This window comes from Scyliorhinus torazame, chromosome 16 (assembly GCF_047496885.1).
Source record: "Scyliorhinus torazame isolate Kashiwa2021f chromosome 16, sScyTor2.1, whole genome shotgun sequence".
Lineage (NCBI taxonomy): Eukaryota > Metazoa > Chordata > Chondrichthyes > Carcharhiniformes > Scyliorhinidae > Scyliorhinus > Scyliorhinus torazame.
In genome coordinates, this window is record NC_092722.1 from 117,543,051 (window position 1) to 117,565,545 (window position 22,495).

Below are 22,495 nucleotides of genomic sequence, written 5' to 3' on the forward strand. Positions count from 1 at the left end.
AAGGGGCATCCCTGTCTCGTCCCCCGGTGCAGTCTAATGTAGTCCGAAGTTGTCCTGTTCGTCTGCACACTTGCCAGCACAGCCTGATACAGTAACCTGACCCAGTCAATAAAGCCCCGCCCGAATCCAAACCGTCCCAGTACCTCCCACAGATAATCCCATTCTACCCGATCAAAAGCCTTTTCTGCATCCATTGCGATCACTACCTCCACCTCCCTACCTTCCGGGAGCATCATGATCACATTTAACTGCCTACCCTTAAAAAACCCCGTCTGGTCCTCCCCAATAACGTCCGGAACACAGTCCTCAATCCTGGAGGACATGATTTTGGCCAGCAACTTGGCATTCACATTCAGCAGGGAGATCGGCCTGTAGGACCCACACAGCTCTGGGTTCTTGTCCCGCTTAAGAATCAGCAAAATCATTGCCTGTGACATCATCGGGGGCAGCACCCCTCTTTCCCTTGCCTCATTCAACATCCTCAACAACACTGGCCCCAGTATTACCAAGAACTTTTTATAGAACTCCACTGGGTACCCGTCCGGACCTGGGGCCTTACCCGCCTGCATGGCCTTCAAGCCCTCCACTATCTCTTCCAGCCCAATTGGAACCCCCAGCCCTTCTACCCATTCTCCGTCCACCGTTGGGAAATTCAGCCCCTCCAAGAAGCGCCCCATCCCCTCTGACCCCGTAGGGGGTTCCGACCTATACAGCCTGCTGTAAAAATCTCTAAACGCCTTATTCACCTCTACCGAATCACCAACCAGGTTCCACTCACCGTCCTTTACTTTCCCTATCTCCCTAGCTGCCTTCCTCTTCCTAAGCTGCTGTGCAAGCATTCTGCTGGCCTTCTCCCCATGTTCATAAATTGCTCCCCTCGCCTTTCTCAGCTGCTCCACCGCCCTCCCTGTGGTCAGCAAGCTAAACTCCACCTGCAACCTCCGCCGTTCCCTCAGGAGCCCTGCCTCCAGGGTCTCCGCATACCTCCTATCGATCTGTAATATCTCTTCTCCCAGTCTGTCCGTCTCTGCCCTGTCAACCTTCTCCCTATAAGCCCAGATTGAGATCAGCTCCCCCCTTACCACCGCTTTCAGTGCTTCCCAAACCACCGCTGCCGAAGTTTCCCCTGTGTCATTGACCTGCAGGTAGCTCTGAATGCATTTCCTCAGCCGCTCGCACACCCCTTCATCCGCCAAAAGTCTCACATCTAACCTCCAGTGCGGGCGCTGATTACTGTCTTTACTAACCTGCAGGTCAACCCAGTGCGGTGCATGGTCTGAGATTGTGATTGTGTCCACTACCCCAGCCAGAAAGACCTTGCTTAAAATAAAGAAATCAATCCAGGAGTACACTTTATGCATGTGTGAGTAGAAGGAGAACTCCTTCACCCTCGGCTGCCTAAACCTCCATGGATCCACTCCCCCCATCAGCTCCATAAACCCTCTTAGCTCCTTTGTCATTGCTGGCACCCTGCCCGTTTTCGAGCTTGACCGGCCCAAGCCAGGTCAATAACTGTGTTGAAGTCCCCTCCCATGACCAACCTGTGCGGGTCCAGGTCCGGTATCTTCCCCAGCATCCTCTTTATAAACTCCACATCATCCCAATTTGGCGCTTATACATTCACTAATACCACCTGCACCCCGTCCAGTTTCCCACTGACCATAATGTACTGACCTCACCAGTCCGAGACTGTTCGACCCGCCTCAAACATCACCCGCTTATTGATCAGGATCACGACCCCTCTATCTTTGAATCTAGTCCCGAGTGAAACACCTGGCTGACCCAACGTTTCCTCAGTCTAACCTGGTCTGTTACCTTAAGGTGCGTCTCCTGCAACATCACCACGTCCACCTTCAATCCCCGAAGATGCGCGAACACACGTGCCCTTTTGACCGGCCCATTTAACTCTCGAACATTCCAGGTGATCAGCCTAGTTGGGGGGCTCCTTGCCCCCTCCTCCGTCGATCAGTCATCCCCTTTTTTAGGCCCGCCACCAGCCTGTGGTCCGCACCTTCACCGGTCCATCCCCAGGCAGCCCCCGCCCCCAACCTCGTCTCTGTCTCTCAGCCCAGAGTCCCTCCCTCCCCAGAGCATGATTTTGGGTCTCTGTATTACTAGTCCAACGACAATACCACTATACCACTGCCTCCTCCAAAGGGACAAATGTGCTTTACAAAGGACATGGCCTTACCTCATAATATTGACTCCATTCACCTTGAAGGAGGTCAGTTTCAACTTGACGTACTTGCATTTCCAGTTGCAACCCTTATTCCCTTGAAAATAATTCCAATCCTTTGAGCTAAGTTGAGGACCCAAACAACACTGCTGGTCGAAAGTAAAATAGTTGGTGCCTCGTCCTTTTTAACCATTGCTGTGCTGCATGTTCTCTGCTTATTCCTGGTGGGAATTGTCACTGAACCTATGGATCAGATGTTCTATCCTTCTTGTCAACATTTACCAAAGTAATGAAATGGATGGATCATCTTTTTAGTGGCAGAGCCCTGTTTTATGAATAAATGTGTGACTAGCCAATGGGGTTTCATTATTTTCTGCATTACCAGGTTGAAGATGAAGACAGTGGAAACTACAGTATTTCTCAGTTCCGACTAATCATACCACCTGCAAAGGATGGAAAGGATGGTTTTGTGATAGAAGAGTACACTGGTGCAATCAAAACATCTATCACATTCAGAAACATGAGACGATCGTATTATAAATTTGAAGTCATTGCAACAGACAACTATGGAACAGAATTGAGCAGTAGTGCACAAGTTGTTGTAAGTACAGGGCCTGCATTTTTAAAATTATTTTGCTTTAACTTGAAATGAATTGTCTTGCATTCAAGGTGCTTCCTTTTAATAAATAACGAATGCCATTTTTCCGTCATGAGACTCGCTGTAAAATATATTGTGGATTTAGTTACAGCGATGCACCCATCTTGAAATTAGTAAATCAGAATGAAGTTTACACATTTTTTCAGCGTATTCGAGTTAAATTAGTGGCCAATTCCATCGTGTGCGTTCACCACTTCAGTGGGGGGTAGTGCTGAGGATGATCTCCTATATTCTGTTATTTTAACAATGTATCTTTAATTACTTTTAAAAGCAGGCTTTAATAGAACACTGCTTTTGTGCTCTCCCAGTCATTGAATTCACTGTTAAAATTGCTTCAAAATAAATCTTTACGGTAGAAATCAACACTGTCACTCCTACTTTAGCAATTGTTTCATCTGTAACAATACAAAGCAGGAATGTTTTGCATAGGCAGATGAGCTCATGCTGAATGGTCTTATGTGCAATGTTCTGTGAACGCAATGCTGGCTGAGGCTCTCTTTCAAGCACCAATTTAGGGGAGGAAATAGATTGATAAAGTAATGGATTCATGAATGAAGAAAATGTTAGATTAAGTTATCGTCATTTATTTCCTCCATCAGACCAGCCCTGCATTCAGTCATACTCCCCCCTTAAACATGGCAGGCAGACTGTTTGGAAAGCAGTAACATTGGAGGCTCTCGCTTCTGATTTATAGTCTTGTTGAGGCTCTGACATCATACCAGATAATCAGTCTGTGCACAGCAAGAATGCTGAGGAAAGAAGTTCTTAAATTGGGTTTAAGGTTTCAATTCAGCGCCGACAACATTTGTGGCCAGTCTCAGTCTAGTTAAAACAGAATGCTATTTGAACCATCCATTCACTTGATGTTCAAAGTAGATCTTAATAAACAATTCAAGTGAAACAAAATCCTATTCTTTCAAACTTGGGTGGGCCTTTCTGCAGTGCCGATTTTCTGTGTATAATGTTTTGTGTGTATTCAGGAGATAAATTCAGGGCAATTAAGCCCTAGCTAAATAAAAAAAAAGCCCAAGATAAATTTGCCGGTCTCTTTAACTATGTTTATTTAAAACAGTTGGTTGCTCGGTGAACTCAATCATGCATTACATTTTCTTGTAAATATAAACTGGATTGCAATCTTCGCACAGTCCGATGCCCAAGTCATATCCAATGTAAAATCATACAAGTGCCAAGACCCCAACTGGGCAAACATTTGGCTTGCTAAAGCAATGTGTCAGATATTTGGACGTGTGGAGGAGGTAAGGGTGCTTGCAATGTTCTCCAATGAAAATGGTCAAAATGTTGTGTCAAAATGGCAGTGCCGCATAATATTTCCATGGACAGAGGCTTCACCGTGGATTGGAAAAGAAGCAGCAACATTTATGACAATTGTAAGAATAATGTTGCACAGCAGCCACCAGCAAGGCATGAGATAATGCAACCTGGAAGATAGATGAATGAGGCACTCCTTGGCTGAAACTATTACTCAACAATTTCTGCCATAGTTTTCTATTGGATATATTTACCATCCGAGAACATTTGATTGTTTTACTTGTTTATCTTTGTTTTACTTACCTTAGAAACCTGTAAATTCACGTGAGTATACTTTTGGAAAAAATGTGCATTTCTGTTCCCACATAATAAAGCAACAATGCTTGATCCATTGATGAATGCACTGTTTACCTCTGTTGCTGAGCCTCAGGACTTGCAAGTGGGGCTAACATTCTTCTCAGAAAGCTACAGAGAACCTATACAGGTTAATTGATAGCAGACAAAGTGATCCTAAATGAAGGAGCAGTGGGACACTTACTCATCCAGTGTTTTATACTGGTGAATTTGATTGTTTAAACTGCTTAATTCCACAAAATCCTTGTACATACCTTGGGCATCCCTAAGCCTTTGATTTGCCAACTTGCACCTCAGCTTTTCAGATATGTTTTTGGAGTGTGCGCCTATAGAGAGAGACTGTGGACCTGTAAAATTCATAAATGGGATGTGGGCATTGCTGGCTAGGCTAGTATTTATTGCCCATCCCTAATTGCCCTTGAGAAGGAGGTAGTGAGCTGCCTTCTTGAAGCACTACTGTCCTTGTGGTGTAGGGATACCCATACTGCTGTTTGGGGGGGGGGGAGTTCTAGGATTTTGGCCCAGCAACAGTGAAGTAACAGTGTTAGATTTTCAAGCTAGGATGGTGAGTGGCTTGGAGGAGAACCCCCAGTTGGTGGTTTTCCCATGGATCTGATGCCCTTATCCTTCCAGGTGGTAGTGATAATGGGTCTGGAATGTGCTGCCTCAGGAGCCTTCATGAGTTTCTGCAGTGCATCTTGTCGGTCGTACAAACGGCTGTCACTGTACGACAGTGGTGGAGAGAGTGCATGTTTATGGAGAGGGTGCCAATCAAGTGGGTTACTTTGTCCTGGATAGTATCAAGCTCCTTGAGGGCTGTTGGACTGCACTTGCCATGCAAATGGAGAGTATTCCATCACACTACTGACCTGGGACTTGTAGATAGTGAACAGGCTTTGGGGAGTCAGGAGGTGAGTAACTCTCCTAGGGTGCGAGATTCTCCAAGCACTGGGCTGGGCCGGAGAATCCCCGCGAACAGGCTCTCCGCGGCCGACCCACCGATTCTCCGGCCATAAGAAAAGAGCCGAGTCCTGCCGGCGCTGTTCTAACCTGCTCTGAGCCGGCGGGACCTTGGCTTTGAAGGATCGAGTGGCGGCCTGTGGGGGAGGAGGGGGGGGGGGGGCGACACCGGGGGGGGGCGCGATGTGGCCTGGCCCACGATTGGGGCCCACCGATCGGCGGGCCAGCCTCTGTGGCTGGGGGCATCTTTCCTACGCGCCAGCCCCTGTAGTCCTGCGCCATGTTGCGTTGGGGCCGGCACCCCAACAGTGAAGGAGGCCACTGCGCATGCGCGCGTTGGCGCTGGCGCCATTGCACATGTCCTCGTTGGCGCCAGCGCAACTGCGCATGCGTGGATCCCGCGCCGCACAATTCGCGCCGGGATCAGCAGATGAGCGGCACATCCCGCTCCAGCGCCGTGCTGGCCCCCTGTAGGGGCAGAATTCGTCCTGGGAATGGCCCGTTCACGCCATCGTAAAATGCGACGGCGTTTACGACGTCATGGACACTCATGGATTGGAGAATCCCGCCCAGGATTCCTAGCGATAGGAAACAAAATTCTGCAGAAACGTCTTCGTCTTTGGTTTGGAAATTCAGAAACATGGTGATGGACTTTCACGTATGCAGGAAAAAGTTTTGTTTCGTCTGATTTAAAGAGCATTGGTTTACCTCTCCTGTGTCAACATATCCATAATTTAAGATGCATGTCTCGAAGGGACAGCTTCTTTATACACATCAGAATACATTATTAAAGATTATTATCACTTGTATACTTGAAGTTTCCAGAAGGAAATTAGGAGAACATGATTTTATCCTCTTGCACCTGGTGTTGTACCCTATAAACAGTAAGGCATATGCAGCTTTTAAAATACAGCTGAATCAATTATTTGAATAAATTAGTAACTGTGTGGCCAAGTTGTCTGCAACAAAAATAGTCATGTTGGAACCAACAGGATTGTATTTGTCCTTTCTCTAGGTATCCGTGGTCAATGAACTGGATATGCAAGTGATTGTTTCAAATGTCCCTCCTACTCTGGTGGAAGAGAACAAGGATCAGCTGATCGAGTAATGTGTCGTTTTCGTACCTTAGGGTCTAAATATGTATTTGTCTGAATAAATGAAGCAACAGTTTATTTCAAATTATTCCTGATATTTTAATTGTTTATGAAATCTGCAAAACGTCCAGTGAATATAGCCTATAACATGCAATACAGGTTATTGATGTTCAATGGCTTCAATTAGATCAATTGCTTTAAAGAATGTGAACCTAAAACTTTTGTGGGCCACTGTTACCTAAGGAACATTTTACATAGTTTTATGAAATTACTTTGTCTGTTGTTTTAAAGGTGGGATCAATCTCATTCCATCAGCTGATGTTTCACAGACGATCGTCCAAGTATTGAATTCAAATAGATTAAGTGAATGTGGGACAGTATCAACATGTGGGGCAGTATCAAAATGTGGGGTAGTATCAACACATGAGGCAGTATCAACATGTGGGGCAGTATCAACATGTGGTGCAGTATCAGGATCTGGAGCAATATTAACATGTGGGGCAGTATCAACATGTGGAGCAGCATTAGGATCTGGAGCAGTATCAGTATGTGGGGTAGTATCAGCATGTGGAGCAGTATCAGCATGTGGAGCAGTATCAGCATGTGGGGCAGTATCAGCATGTGGGGCAGTATCAGCATGTGGGGCAGTATCAGCATGTGGGGCAGTATCAGCATGTGGGGTAGTATCAGCATGTGGAGCAGTATCAGCATGTGGGGCAGTATCAGTATGTGGGGCAGTATCAGCATGTGGGGCAGTATCAGCATGTGGGGCAGTATCAGCATGTGGGGCAGTATCAGCATGTGGAGCAGTATCAGCATGTGGAGCAGTATCAGCATGTGGGGCAGTATCAGCATGTGGGGCAGTATCGGCATGTGGGGCAGTATCAGCATGTGGGGCAGTATCAGCATGTGGGGCAGTATCAGCATGTGGAGCAGTATCAGCATGTGGAGCAGTATCAGCATGTGGGGCAGTATCGGCATGTGGGGCAGTATCGGCATGTGGAGCAGTATCAGCATGTGGGGCAGTATCAGCATGTGGGACAGTATCAGCATGTGGGGCAGTATCGGCATGTGGAGCAGTATCGGCATGTGGAGCAGTATCGGCATGTGGGGCAGTATCAGCATGTGGGACAGTATCAGCATGTGGGGCAGTATCGGCATGTGGGGCAGTATCGGCATGTGGGGCAGTATCGGCATGTGGAGCAGTATCGGTATAGATTATCATAGAATTTACAGTGCAGAAGGAGGCCATTCGGCCCATCGAGTCTGCACCGGTTCTTGGAAAGAGCACCCTACCCAAGGTCAACACCTCTACCCTATCCCCATAACCCAGTAACCCCACCCAGCACTAAGGGCAATTTTGGACACTAAGGGCAATTTATCATGGCCAATCCACCTAACCTGCACATCTTTGGACTGTGGTAGGAAACCGGAGCACCCGGAGGAAACCCACGCACACACGGGGAGGATGTGCAGACTCCGCACAGACAGTGACCCAAGCCGGAATCGAACCTGGGACCCTGGAGCTGTGAAGCAATTGTGCTATCCACAATGCTACTGTGCTGCCCGGCATGAGGGGCAGTATCAGCATGTGGGGCAGTATCGGCATGTGGGGCAGCATTGGCATGTGGTGCAGTATCAGGATGTGGAGCAGCACCAACAATGGAAAGGAACAGAATCACCACCAGTAGTGCGGTATCAGCAGTGGGGAATTATCAGCAGTGGAATGACATCAGCAGTGGGATAGTATCAGCAGGGCAGTATCTGCAGTGGGGCAGTTTTAGCAGGAGGGCAATATCAGCATGTGGAGCAGTATCAGCATGTGGGGCAGTATCAGCATGTGGGGCAGTATCGGCATGTGGGGCAGTATCAGCATGTGGGGCAGTATCAGCATGTGGGGCAGCATCAGCATGTGGAGCAGTATCAGCATGTGGAGCAGTATCAGCATGTGGGGCAGTATCGGCATGTGGGGCAGTATCGGCATGTGGAGCAGTATCAGCATGTGGGGCAGTATCAGCATGTGGGACAGTATCAGCATGTGGGGCAGTATCGGCATGTGGAGCAGTATCGGCATGTGGAGCAGTATCGGCATGTGGGGCAGTATCAGCATGTGGGACAGTATCAGCATGTGGGGCAGTATCGGCATGTGGGGCAGTATCGGCATGTGGGGCAGTATCGGCATGTGGAGCAGTATCGGTATAGATTATCATAGAATTTACAGTGCAGAAGGAGGCCTTTCGGCCCATCGAGTCTGCACCGGTTCTTGGAAAGAGCACCCTACCCAAGGTCAACACCTCTACCCTATCCCCATAACCCAGTAACCCCACCCAGCACTAAGGGCAATTTTGGACACTAAGGGCAATTTATCATGGCCAATCCACCTAACCTGCACATCTTTGGACTGTGGTAGGAAACCGGAGCACCCGGAGGAAACCCACGCACACACGGGGAGGATGTGCAGACTCCGCACAGACAGTGACCCAAGCCGGAATCGAACCTGGGACCCTGGAGCTGTGAAGCAATTGTGCTATCCACAATGCTACTGTGCTGCCCGGCATGAGGGGCAGTATCAGCATGTGGGGCAGTATCGGCATGTGGGGCAGCATTGGCATGTGGTGCAGTATCAGGATGTGGAGCAGCACCAACAATGGAAAGGAACAGAATCACCACCAGTAGTGCGGTATCAGCAGTGGGGAATTATCAGCAGTGGAATGACATCAGCAGTGGGATAGTATCAGCAGGGCAGTATCTGCAGTGGGGCAGTTTTAGCAGGAGGGCAATATCAGCAGTGGGGCAGTATCAGCTGTGGGATGATTTCAGCAGTGTGGCGGTATCAGCAGTCGGTCAATGTCATCAGTGGGACGTTATCAGCAGTTGAACGTTATCAGCAGTGGGACATTATTGGCCGTGCAACAGCATTGGTAGTGGGGCACTATCAGCAGTCGAACAGTATCAGCAGTGGGGCAGTATCAGCAGTACAACGGTATCAACAGTGTAACGGCACGAACAGTGGCAGTATCAGCAGTGGGATTGTATCAGCATTGGAACAGTATCAGCAGTGGGGCAGTATCAGTGAAATGGTATCAGCAGTGGGGCAGGATCAGCAGTGGGACAGTAACAGCAGTGGGGCAGTATCAGCAGTGGGGCAGTATCAGCAGTGGGGCAGAATCAGCAGTAGAACGGTATCATTAGTGGGACAGTAACAGCAGTGGGGCAGTATCAGCAGCGGGGCGGTATCTGCAGTGCGGCACTATCAGCAATGTAATGCTATTAGCTTTGGTGCAGTATCAGCAGCGGATTGGTATCTGCATTGGACCTGGCTCAGCAGTGCAGTGGGGCGGCATTAACAGTGGGGCAATATCAGCAGTAGAATGGCATCAGCAGTTGAGTGGTATCTGTAGTGGAACGGTATCTGCAATGGAACGGTATCAGCAGTGGGGCTGTACCAGCAGTGTAAATGTATCAGCAGTGGGGTGGTAGCAGCAGTGGGACAATATCTGCAGTGGAACCTATTCAGCAGTGGGGCATTATTCGGCCCCAAGCATAAATTCTACCTTCATTACCTCAGTTACTTTCATACTTTTGCACAATCCGTGCATATGAGCACACCGTGTAATGAAATCATACTTTATATAAGATTTAATAGATTACTAGCATGTAGTCCTTGCTGTCTCTCACCTTGCCAAAATCAATATTTTCCCATGCTTCCTTGACTATTTATTACACAATTCACGCTGTGAGCAGTTGAAGATTCCTAAAGGATTTACTGCTATCCTTCTTCATCTTTGGAAGTTTTGCACTTAAAAATAAGACCAACGAGAAATTAGTTATAATAATGTGAGTCGTATAGCATCCTTCCAGAAGTTAATTGCTCCTTGTTTTTGGCATTTAGATTTAAAATTCATTCCCTGTTATTTTAAATTGTACTAATTACCTTGCTACATCCAAATATATATGTATAAATGATGTGTTTTCTGTAAATATATATTGGGGCAGAACGATAGCACAATGGTTAGCACTGTTGCTTCACAACACAGGGTCCCAGGTTCAATTCCCGTCTTGGGTCACTGTCTGTGTGGAGTCTGCGCGTTCTCCCCCTGTCTGCGTGGGATGCTCCGGTTTCCTCCCACAGTCCAAAGATGTACAGGTTAGGTGGATTGGCCATTCTAAATTGCCCTTAATGTCCAATATGGTAAGGTGGGTTACTGGGTACAGGGATAGGGTGGAGGTGTGTACTTAAGTAGGGTGCTCTTTCAAATTCCATTCGATGGGCTGAATGGCCTCCTTCTGCACTGTAAATTCTATAACTTCTATGATATGTAACACTTACTGTATCCTTGTGACCCAGGTATATCCTTCAGCTCTATAGTTGGCAGAAAATTGGAAATGCATTAACAAAGTTGTATGAGAGCAACTTTTACTTGATTATCTTTAACATCCCAAAGTTAAATGCATTTCTATATATTTCCTTAATTTGTTTATTAAGAAGCATTGATCTCATCTGGAAATTCTTTGACCATCTGCACAACAACTGAAAATTTTAACTATGACTTAAAGGCAATACCATCACTTCTATACAAAGGCTTGTTGATATTCTTGCTTCTTCTTCGGAATGTTTCTCTCGTTGTCAAGGTTCTTCCAGACCCCGTGCCAAATCTGTGCAATGGTCATGTTCTGGCTGAGCCTACTAATCCCAAAGTCCAAAGGACAATCTTTGGACCTTGTGGGCCTCAGAGGGTTTTTTTCAACAATGTTGCCAGGCACAATTGCAGTGACCTCGTCAGTGAGAAGATGCCCTTTCGGCAAGATTTAAGTAAATGGGAACAAAGTCCCATAGCAAGCACATTTAGCCACGTGTTCCCCGGCGCGCCGAGAAAAACAAGGCTATAAAACAGGACTCGCGTTTGATAAAGGGCCTCAATGAATGAAAATGAAAATCGCTTATTGTCACAAGTAGGCTTCAAATGAAGTTACTGTGAAAAGCCCCCAATCGCCATATTCCGGCGCCTTTTCGGGGAGGCTGTTACGGGAACACGGGCCGCAATGCGTGGGATTTACATTGCAAAGCCTCGCGAAACCGCGTTAGATCTCACGAGGCGCTGCGAACCGAGTAGATCACGGGAGCGGGGTCTCCTTGTCTCCTTTCTTTAGTCAGCCTCACTAAACCGCACCCCTTGTGCGCCATATTTAATTAACAGCGAGCGGTTATGCGCAGCTCTGACCAGGCGGGGTGGGGGGGGGGGGGGGAATGTGGATGGGGGGGGACAGTAAAATGCGGCGAGCCATTAAAAAGTCCATTAACTTCAGCGGGGCCTTAAAATTTCACCCAGCCAGTTGTCACTTTTGCCACTGATAGAAAAATCTAGTTATTAGTGAATGTGGAGTGAGGGCATTATCCAGGTATGTTTTTCTAACCTTGCGCAAATTCATCCACTGCAATAGTGCATACACCCTCAATTTGTATTTGCATTTATTAAAATATGCAATGTCTGTGAAATTAAGTGCTTATTTATTTAAATATGTTTATACACTAATATACATTAGGCCTTTGATGTTTGTCCTTTACTTCTGTCAGCATGTAGATGCATAAGAAAGGGGCATTTAAGTTTCAATTTTAATCTTCTCCCTCATCAAGAAACGTGCTTGGGAACACTTAAAATTAAGCTGACCCAATTTACTGGGTAAAGTCGTCCATTCACAGCTGATGCTATTTCATCTTTCATCAATTTACAAATAGGCTGAGGCGCCCTTCACAATCAACTGGGCACCTACTTTAAGTTTAAACATTGCGGTCCGATGGCGGGATTGACACCACAATGTGATTTTAATGTGGGGTTAGGACGGTCTGCAGGTCAGTGCGATACCCAAAAGCCAAATTCTGGCAGGAGGCACTGACATATCAATTTTCTAAAATTACTATTGCGAGCGTTTCTGTTGTGACCCAGGGGGATCAGTATAGTGTTCCACTCCCCGATCCCCAGCATGTTGAGGAGTCCATTGACCTCTCCAACCCCAGTTTTGCCTCTCCCTTTTTGCATGCTGCTATCCGGTCCTATGTACAACAAAGCGCTATACGAAGTTACCTACTTTTATTTTATTCAAATTGAGGTGGGTGACAGTGCTGGAATGTTTAAATGAAGCCCAGGCCATTCTCTGTGATTGGTTCCCTTCCGCCTTCACACTTGCTTCCAGGTAGCTTCAATAAGTAAAGAGGCTTTGGTTTCCCAAAACACTGAATTTCCAGTTGCCTTATCTCCAACAGTGAGACATGAACATGAATGTAAAATATGTACAGGCAAAGCGCTATACAAAGTCACCTACTTTTGTTTTATTCAAATTGTGTTCTTAGAATTTTGGAGCGTTACGTACAAGATCAGATTCCAGGTGCCAAGGTAGTAGTGGAATCCATCGGTCCGCGCAAACATGGAGATGGCTTTCAGGAAGAGGATTATTCCAAGTCAGATCTAATGGTTTATGCCATTGACCCTTTGACAAACAGAGCCATATCAAGGAATGAGCTCTTCAAGTGAGTACAGTGCATTATTAATTCTTTCACAATTTGCCCAGGCTTTCTGTTTATCTGGAATTACCATGTGCTACAGATATCTGTCTTTGTCTGAAAGTTAGCACAGTTATTAAAGGTCTTTCATAATGGGTGGGACATCTGTATAAAACAGAAAATTTTGATCGAACTCACTGCTGCAGATTATTAATGTATGATTGTCTAATACATCTGTCTGATGTACTTTGTTAATTATTTTAATGGGGATGTAATCCCGTTTACTGAGTAGCTGAATGTCATTTGAATGTATTGTGTTCATGTACTAACATTACAGATTCTCTTATTCTTAAAGCAATGCATGGATTATCATTTTGTTATGTCTTTGTAAATTTAAATCTCCCCTACGGTGTCAGAAGCGGGACAGACAGGCTGTGATATGTTTTATTCATTAGTCTGTACAATAAGCACTGACTTTTCATGCCAGCATCAAATGTGCCATCTCAGTTTTCAACAAACTTCCTAAATGATGGTCTCTACCAATCAAACAAGGGACCCCTTTCAAAAATGCACCTCTGAGAGCTGCCTCGTTTGTAAACACTTCAATATACTAGACACCCTTCACTGGATTTTTACAAAACGTGATGATTATCTTTCCTTCAGTCTCTATTTTAATGAGACATGCACAGCAGAATTTTAAATGTACTTCAAATTTCCAATTCGTATAAAAGCATTGTGTCACTTAAAGATGTTCTGGGAATCTGTTCATTCGTCGACATTCAAGCACTAGTGATGTTTATTCCTATATGCTCGTTAATGAGAGCTGTGGAGGATGCTCTTTGCAATTGTTTAGGAACAGTGATGACAGAGATGCTCATTAAAACTAATACAAAAGCAAAAAAAAAGTTCAAAGCAGCAATTTTACTATTTCTGCAACCACTTCCCTGCCACACGAGAAGCCCAGAAGTGAGCACTGCTGCAACCAAGTGCTGATTGGCCAGAATGCCACATGTAAAACTATAATAAAAAAATCCCCATAGAGTAATTAACCTTGTGAAAGAAGAACAGAATTAGCATTTTTACTTATTTCTGTTGCAATGACGTTAAAAATTGAGAAGCTGCAAAATAACCCCTTCCTCCATCAACCTACCCCTCCACATAAACAGTCCCACAGAGACTCTTTGATGTCACACCCATAAATCGCCTCAGACATCTTACCATGTTAAAGGCGTTATACATATATATAAATGATTCTTTATACCCCTGGTCTCTCTGTTTCTGCTTCTCCTTTAAAATTGTACCATTTCTTCATATTACTTCTCCTAATTCTTTCCACCAGAATGTATCACTTTACACTACTCTCGTATTAAATTTCACCTGCCTCGCGAGTCCTCATTTCACCACTCCTTAGTAACAATTCACTAATAGTTTTCATTTGTGTTTGGGATTTTGATGTGGATGTCGCTACCATGGCCAGCATGTATCGCACATCCCTAATTGCCTTTCCGAAGTTGGAATAGCATAGTGTGGTGGTGTCAATGCCCCTTAGATTCCAGCAAGTAGCAGGGGGACCATGCAAGATGATTTTATTAAGCCAAATTAACATCAATATCAATTGCTCTTTTAAAAAAATAAGCACCTTACTCCCTCGATAATACATTCATGTTTGTGATTGATGAAGATTCCTAGACGGCAAACTTCTAGATATAAACAAAGACTTTCAGCCGTACTTAGGACAAGGAGGTCGTATTCTGGAAATTCGTACTCCCGATGTGGTGGCAAATGTACAGAAACAGGCACAAGCTGTGGGCTACACGGAAGGTGCTCTGCTGGCACTGGCTATCATTATCATCCTCTGCTGTTTACCTGCTATTCTGATTGTTATGGTTACCTACAAACAGTGAGTACACACCTGATGCACTTTTATGTGGTAACTAACACCTGTTAATTAATTCATTATTCCATGAATTGAAGTATTTTTCCATCTTGTCTCCTTTAATCAGCGTTAGCTGGCCCAGTGATCGACTACATTTGACTTGTTGTGTGCAGTTGAACAGAATTCAATTCCCTCCAAATTGGTTCACAGTTTCGCCACAGCCATCTGGATGGGAAATCATTAAGCATAACTCGCCCACAGTAAGGGGAATTTAAGAGTTTAGCTCCTTGCAGCTAGTACAGTACTGGCATTGATGGAGCAATGCGCTGACTTTTTATCACAGGGAGGGAACCCTGGCTGCATTTTCAGGTCACCATCCTGTATCACATTAGCAGCTGAGGCCCAACAGGATTTTTTGAGTGCAGGCCAGTCAGTGGCCAGGGTGCACTCTCACCATCCAAGTAAAGATGGAGAGTGTGCTCTTGAGGCTGCGTGACCAACAGGAGCATCTCCTGGACTGACACATCAGACAGCCCTGTCGTCAGAGGTGGGAGCTGCCAATGTAGGTCGGAAAAAGAGAGGGAGCCTCAAGATGGAGGGGCCTTCTGAAGACTTCTTACAAATTTACAAAAAGGCCAAAGTTGCCAGCCCAAGGTTCCCCCTTCACAGGGTAGCTTGTGGTTAAAGGTGTGGCCATTTGCACTTACAGCCATATGGTGAGAGGGGGTAGATGGAGCACAGGCCTCCTAGTCTGCCAGGAGGGGTTTCTACACATTGACAGGGATTCAGCCTCAACTGGGGGACTGATTGTTGACTGAAAAAATGGCTCAGAAGTAGGAACATGCCAGCAGCAACTGCAAGCCCATCCACCTCGAATACTACCTCTGCATAAGGTGACTGGTTGTCTAGCTTTTAGCTGATTTGACCACTGTAGTATTGGATGGCATCTATGCATCTATGTCTGGTATTTTATGTCTTTAACCTCTTAAAGCCAGTGCTTGTTCCTTTCCCTATCTACTGCAGCCTCAAACTGATTGGGACGCAGAAAACAGAAGCTGTCTTTCATATTTATTTTCCACTCCCCTCCCTCTCACCATGTCTTGCAGTTATTTGCAAGAAGTTCTTTCCGCTTCCCATTGCGTCCTTCCATCTCGAACCATGATGGATCTATATGGGGAACGATATCACCTCCACATTTAATGACCTCATTCACCGCCCCTGCCCCCACCTCCCATGAACCCCACCCCCCCACCCAATCGCTGCAGCAGTGGTGAGTATTCTTGGGTCCAGCAGTGGCAATTCTACACCTATGACTATTTAAATATTACACCCACTGTCGGTGTTACAAGAAACCTTAGCATTGCTTACAAGATGGGGCAATACGTCCCATTTGTCAAATTCACTTTCAGATATGGGCATTTTTGACAAGGGAAGTATTTATTGCCCATTTCTAGCTGCTTTTGAGAAGGTGGTAACCTTCTGTGCAAATCAGTCTGAACTGCAGCCTGTGTGGTGAAGCTGCTCCCTGATGCCTTTAGGTAGGGAGTTCCCAGCAAAAGTGATGGAATTGCAATATACGTTCAAGTGACTTGGAGAGGAAATTGGAGCAAATGATATTCCATGCACCAGCTTCACTTGTCCTTCCATGTATGCTGGTGGTCATGGGTTTGCAAGGGACTGATAGTTTAGTAAAGAATATAATTTTTTTTGCAAGAATGTAGATGGTATACGTCCATTTATTCTCAGTCCCAGATGATCGGACTTGAGTCATAGCCCCCTGCAGCTAAAGAGACAGTAGGCCTACTCTCACATAGATGCAAATCCTCAACAGACCTTAGGAGGCATGTAACAATGACTGAACAATGCTGCTGCATGCTGGCTTTCAACTGGCAACACGTTGGAGCAGATGGCTTCAAATCTGTGTGCCTCCGCTCTTCAGTATCGTACATTCCAACAAACTGCCCCTGGCTATGCTTTAACCAGTATCCTGGTCTTTTGAATTTGCACATTATTATTCATCTTTAAAATGTTCTAGCTCATCACAAATTATGCCATTCACTGCACCATAAATTATCCCAGAGTCTCTCACCAGCATCAGAGCATCACATTTCTGTATTTGTTTCAATTCATTTTATTTTATTTATAAAGCAATTTGCAGATAACAACATAGTATTTGTTTTCTCGTTTGATGTATGCCGGTGTTGCGTTGCCTGACAATTGAATTTACATGTCATGAGCACAATTGGTTGACTCCCGACTTGAAAGAATGTGTCGTGGGTCAGAGTTAGGTTTGTTTTCAAACGTCCTAATACTGTGTTGAAGGATGAAACTGAACAGTTGTGTTATTTTCTTGTTCCAGATGTTGTTTTGGCTCTGCATCACTATTGGAAGTGATTAAAATGGTCCCTTACATGTGAGGGCTGAAATTCTGAGACTGCTCAAATCCTCATTATTGATGAGTGCAGATTATACAACCAGGAGATCAATGTTCCATCACTATCTTCAACCCACATGTGTGCCGATGGCAGAAGCTCCTAATTTCAGCCCCACAGTGTGGTCATTGATAATATATGCACAACATGAAATTAGTTTCAACCAAATGCACAAGAAATTGTTTAACAATATTTTTTTCTTGTTCCTTCTCATTATTGCACTATATCAGATTTAAGGAGTAAGTACACAACTTTTATTTCAATATGGTTTCCTAGTTGTTGTATTTGTCAATGCATGTTCTGATTGTACGTTATGCTTCTGACTTAGTTAATGATCAATTTAACAAGCAATCTAGTTATTCTACAATGCAACATCACATGCGGAGAACACATGATTACGCATCTGATTATATTTTCACCTAATGTTTCATAACAAATTTAGAGTTCACATAAAATTTCATGAACAGTTAAATAACCTAGGTTGATAAGTAATAAATTACGTTGTAAATCAAGGAAAATAACGAAGATTCATATTTTAGCGTTGCACGAAAAGAGCTCTTTCATTTCTGGTTTGCTAATGTGGTTGGTTATGATTAACCACAATCATTGTGCAGATGAGATGCATTTGAATCTCACGTTCAATGAGACAGTACCAGTAAAAGACATCCATCACAAAATGACCCAAGAAATAGCCACATTATTGCATTCCTTAAACAACAAAAACACACCGGTTGCAAATCAGCTTTGGTTGTTGTGTATTTAAAAAGTGCATAACTTCATGAAGAATATGTGCTTTAATTAGATTCAATGATTAGGTGGTTGGGCCATTGGGGTATTTTAACTTGCAATAATAGTTAGGCTGGTGGTTTTCTAGCCTGTCCAACTTAGGCCTCCATTCGAGTCAACTGCTGGCATGCTATTCATTCAGTTTCAGGCGGATGGAGATGGGGGGCATAGATAGAATCTACAGTGCAGAAGGAGGCCATTCGGCCCATCAAGCCTGCACTGGCACTTGAAAAGAGCACCTTCCACCTTATCCCAGGAAACCACCCAACCTTGGACACTAAGGGCAGTTTAGCATGGCCAATCCACCTAACCTGCACATCTTTGGACTGTGGGAGGAAACCGGAGGAAACCCACGCAGACACAGGGAGATTGTGCAGACTCCACACAGACAGTGACCCAAGCTGGGAATCGAACCTGGGACCCAGGAGCTGTAAGGCAACTGTGCTAACCACTGTGCTACCATGCTGCCCATGGTGTGAAGGGTTGAGAGTTAAGGAGATGGAGTTGGCGAGAATCAAAGATTGGGTGATGCAATGGCATGCTTTCCTCATTTACTTTGAACCAATAATCTGGATTTACTTTATCATAGAAAAATTCATTGAATTTTCATGCAGAAGGAGGCCATTCAGCCCATCGAGTCCGCATGGCCTTTGAAAATAGCACCCTACTTAAGGCTAAGCCCATGCCTCCACTCTATCCCCATAAACCAGGAACCCCAACTAACCTTTGGACACTAAGGGCAATTTAGCATTGTTATGGGCCAGGGTTTAGAGAACCCCAAAGTGTATCATGGAGTTCACCTGACCCACAACGTTTAATAGATTGTGGTATGGAGAGCACACGGCCCACTCTACAGGTGTGGTACAGCAGAAATGGAAAAGTATTTTTTAAAGCAAAACAATGTTTATTCTATGATCTCAAGTTAACCTGTTTAAAACATACAGTGAACATCTTAGCAACCATTAATTCAAATACAACCCTTCAAAGAATACAACGCTAAGTAATCCTTAATAATTTCCCAAACAACATCCAGAAGACAAAAGAAACACCTTTTAACAGAAGCACATCAGATTTACATTCACTACTGAATACATTTATAATTCCGAATTCACCAAATGATCAAGAGATAAGCAGAGAGATAAACAGTACAACTGCTTTGTCTGGCTTCAGCTCCAACACTGAAAACAAAACTAAAACACACCCTGCAGCCAAATAGCCTAAAACGAAAGTAAAAAGCTGACAGACAGCCCAGCTCCACCCACACTCTGACATCACTGATAAACACACATTTCTTAAAGGTACATTTCTTAAACACGCATTTCTTAAAGGTACTCTCACATGACACCTCCCCCAAGAAAAAAAAATAAACCGTCAATTTCAAGATGGTTTCATTTTTCACCTTTTCACTATCCTTTAAGAAATGCACACAGTAAATATACTTTCTCGTTTCAGAAACAACACACGCAAACAGGTATAATAATATAGTCCTTTTTTCTGTTCTTCTTCCTCCAACTGAACCTGCTTCCGTTCATCACATTTGTGACAAAGCATCGGCCATCACGTTTTCTCGTCCTGCCACATGTATCTATTTTTAAATGAAATGGCTGTAACAATAAATTCCAGCGAAACAGCCTTGCATTGTTATTCCGGAATCGCTCCAAAACAGCGCTCCAACGGATTATGATCAGTATATATAATGGTGTCAGACGGATTGCTGGTCACATAAATGTGAAAATGTTGCAAAGCCAGCACTAAACTCAAAGTCTCCTTCTCAATCGTGGAACACTTTCTCTAGTGAGAATTCAATTTCTTTGAAAAATAACCAATAGGCCGCTCTAGCCCTTTGTTGTCATACTGTAGAAGCACCGCACCTACACCCCCATCACTCGCATCAACGGCCACTTTGAATGGTTTCGTATAATTTGGGATGGCTAACACAGGAGCAGTGATTAACACAGCCTTCAGGCCATCAAATGCCTGTTGACACTCCGCTGTCCACTGGAATTTGTTACGCTTCTTGAGCAAGTCCGTCAGTGGAGCAACCACACTGCTAAAATTCGGTACAAATTTCCGGTAAAATCCACTCATACCAAGAAATCGCATTATTTCCCGTTGTGTCGGGGGAACCGGAAACTCCCCAATAACTTTTGTTTTCACATCCCGTGGGACCATTCGACCCTGTCCGATTGTATGGCCAAGGAAAGTGCTTTGGGCTTTTCCAAATTCACGTTTGGCTAGGTTTATCACCAAACCCGCCTCCTGTAGTCGATCGAATAACTCCATCAGATGTTTTAAATGTTCTTTCCATGTCTGGCTGTAAATTACCAGATCGTCGATGTATACCGCACAATTGGGTAATCCTGAAACAACTTTGTTAGTTAACCGTTGAAATGTGGCTGGGGTGTTTTTCATGCCAAATGGCAAAACTTTGAATTGGTATATACCATCTGGAGTCACAAAAGCTGAAATCTCCTTTGCCCTGTCGGATAAAGGCACCTGCCAGTAACCTTTAAGTAAATCCAATTTGGAAATAAAAGCTGATTGTGCCACTTTTCAATGCAATCCTCCAAACGTGGGATAGGATAAGAGTCCGTTCTTGTAACTGCATTAACCTTTCTATAGTCCACACACAACCATTGGGTACCGTCTGGGTTTGGTACCATCACTATGGGTGAGCTCCATTGGCTGCAACCCACTTCAATTATTCCATTTTTAAACATACTCTCAATCTCTTTGTTAACCTGTGCCAATTTTAAAGGGTTAAGTCTATCTGGATGTTGTTTGATTGGAACAACATTTCCCACATCTACCTCATGTCTAGCCATTTTAGTACATCCCAATTTATCTCTACAAACTTGCCCATGTGATATCAATAACTCTTTCAGGTCAGTCCGTTTTTCCTCTGGATGATAACTCAACAATTTATCCCAATTTTAAAGAACATCCTCGTTTTCCAATTTAATTTGAGGTCTGTCAAATTCACAGTCACCTGGATTTGGTTCGTCACTTTGAGTTAGAATCATTAAAACCTCCTTTTTCTTTCCTTCCCCTTTCCTTCCCTTTCAAAGTACCTTTTAAGCATATTCGCATGACAAACTCGGTGAGTCTTCCTTCTATCTGGTGTTTTTACCACATATTTCACCTCACTTAATTTCCTTTCAATCTGATAAGGGCCACAAAATCTTGCTTTTAATGGTTCACCTACCACTGGTAACAACACTAAAACTTTATCTCCACTGGCAAAACTACGAACTTTGGATTTCTTGTCCGCTACCCGTTTCATCACATCTTGTGCAACTTTTAAATGTTGTCTGGCCAATTCACCTGCTCTATTTAATCGTTCCCTAAAATTTGACACATAATCCAATAATGTAAGTTCTGATTTCTCACTCATCAATTTTTCCTTAATCAATTTAAGTGGTCCTCTTACCTCATGACCAAAAATTGGTTCAAAAGGACTGAATTTGGTTGACTCATTAGGTGCATCCCTAATTGCAAACAGTACGAATGGAATTCCTTTATTCCAATCCTCTGGATAATCTTGACAATAAGCCCTCAACATTGTCTTTAATATCTGATGCCACCTTTCTAACGCTCCCTGCGATTCTGGATGGTACGCAGTTGATTTAAATTGTTTTCTTCCTAAACTATCCATAACTTCTTTGAATAACCTTGAGGTAAAATTTGATCCTTGATCCGATTGTATTTCTATGGGTAGTCCTTACCTTGTAAAGAATTTAAGTAACTCCTCCACAATATTTTTAGCTGTAATATTACGTACTGGAATGGCCTCTGGAAACCCAGTAGACACATCCATTACAGTCAAAAGATATTGATTCCCACTTTTTGTTTTAGGAAGCGGTCCTACGCAATCAATTAGGACCCGTGTAAAAGGTTCCTCAAATGTTGGAATGGGCATTAAGAGCGCTGGTTTTATCACTGCTTGAGGTTTCCCTATCACTTGACATGTGTGACATGATCAACAAAATTTAACGACATCCTTATGTAGTTCAGGCCAATAAAAATGTTTTTGTATTTTAGCTTGAGTTTTCCTTATTCCCAAATGACCTCCCACTGGTACCTAATGTGCAACTCGCAACACCTCCTTTCTATACCCTACCTGCAATACTACTTGATGAACCTCTGCCCACTTTTTATCCGCCTGCATATGTAAAGGTCTCAATTTTCTCATCAAGACAGCACTTTTACGGCAATAACACTCTGGTATTAACACAGATTCCTCTTCCGTGTCTGCTTTCTGATACATCCGTTTTATTTCTACATCTTTTTGTTGTAACTCCGCCAGTTTTCCTGAACTAAAAATATCCACCTCACCCTCCACCTGTTCTTGTTCTTTTTCAACTATCTGATCAAAAATCGTTTCTGATAAT

The 22,495-nt window shown here is 44.3% G+C and overlaps 1 protein-coding gene across 1 annotated transcript in view; it reads left to right on the forward strand.

Moving 5' to 3' along the window:
- pcdh15b (protocadherin-related 15b) overlaps positions 1–22,495 on the forward strand; it is a 2,356,722-nt gene that overhangs the window by 2,234,348 nt on the left and 99,879 nt on the right. Inside the window, exons 34-37 of the mRNA XM_072478931.1 lie at positions 2,562–2,777; positions 6,433–6,521; positions 12,861–13,037; positions 14,692–14,910. Of these exons, the coding sequence (XP_072335032.1) occupies positions 2,562–2,777; positions 6,433–6,521; positions 12,861–13,037; positions 14,692–14,910 (701 nt within the window). The remainder of the gene's footprint in view (positions 1–2,561; positions 2,778–6,432; positions 6,522–12,860; positions 13,038–14,691; positions 14,911–22,495) is intronic.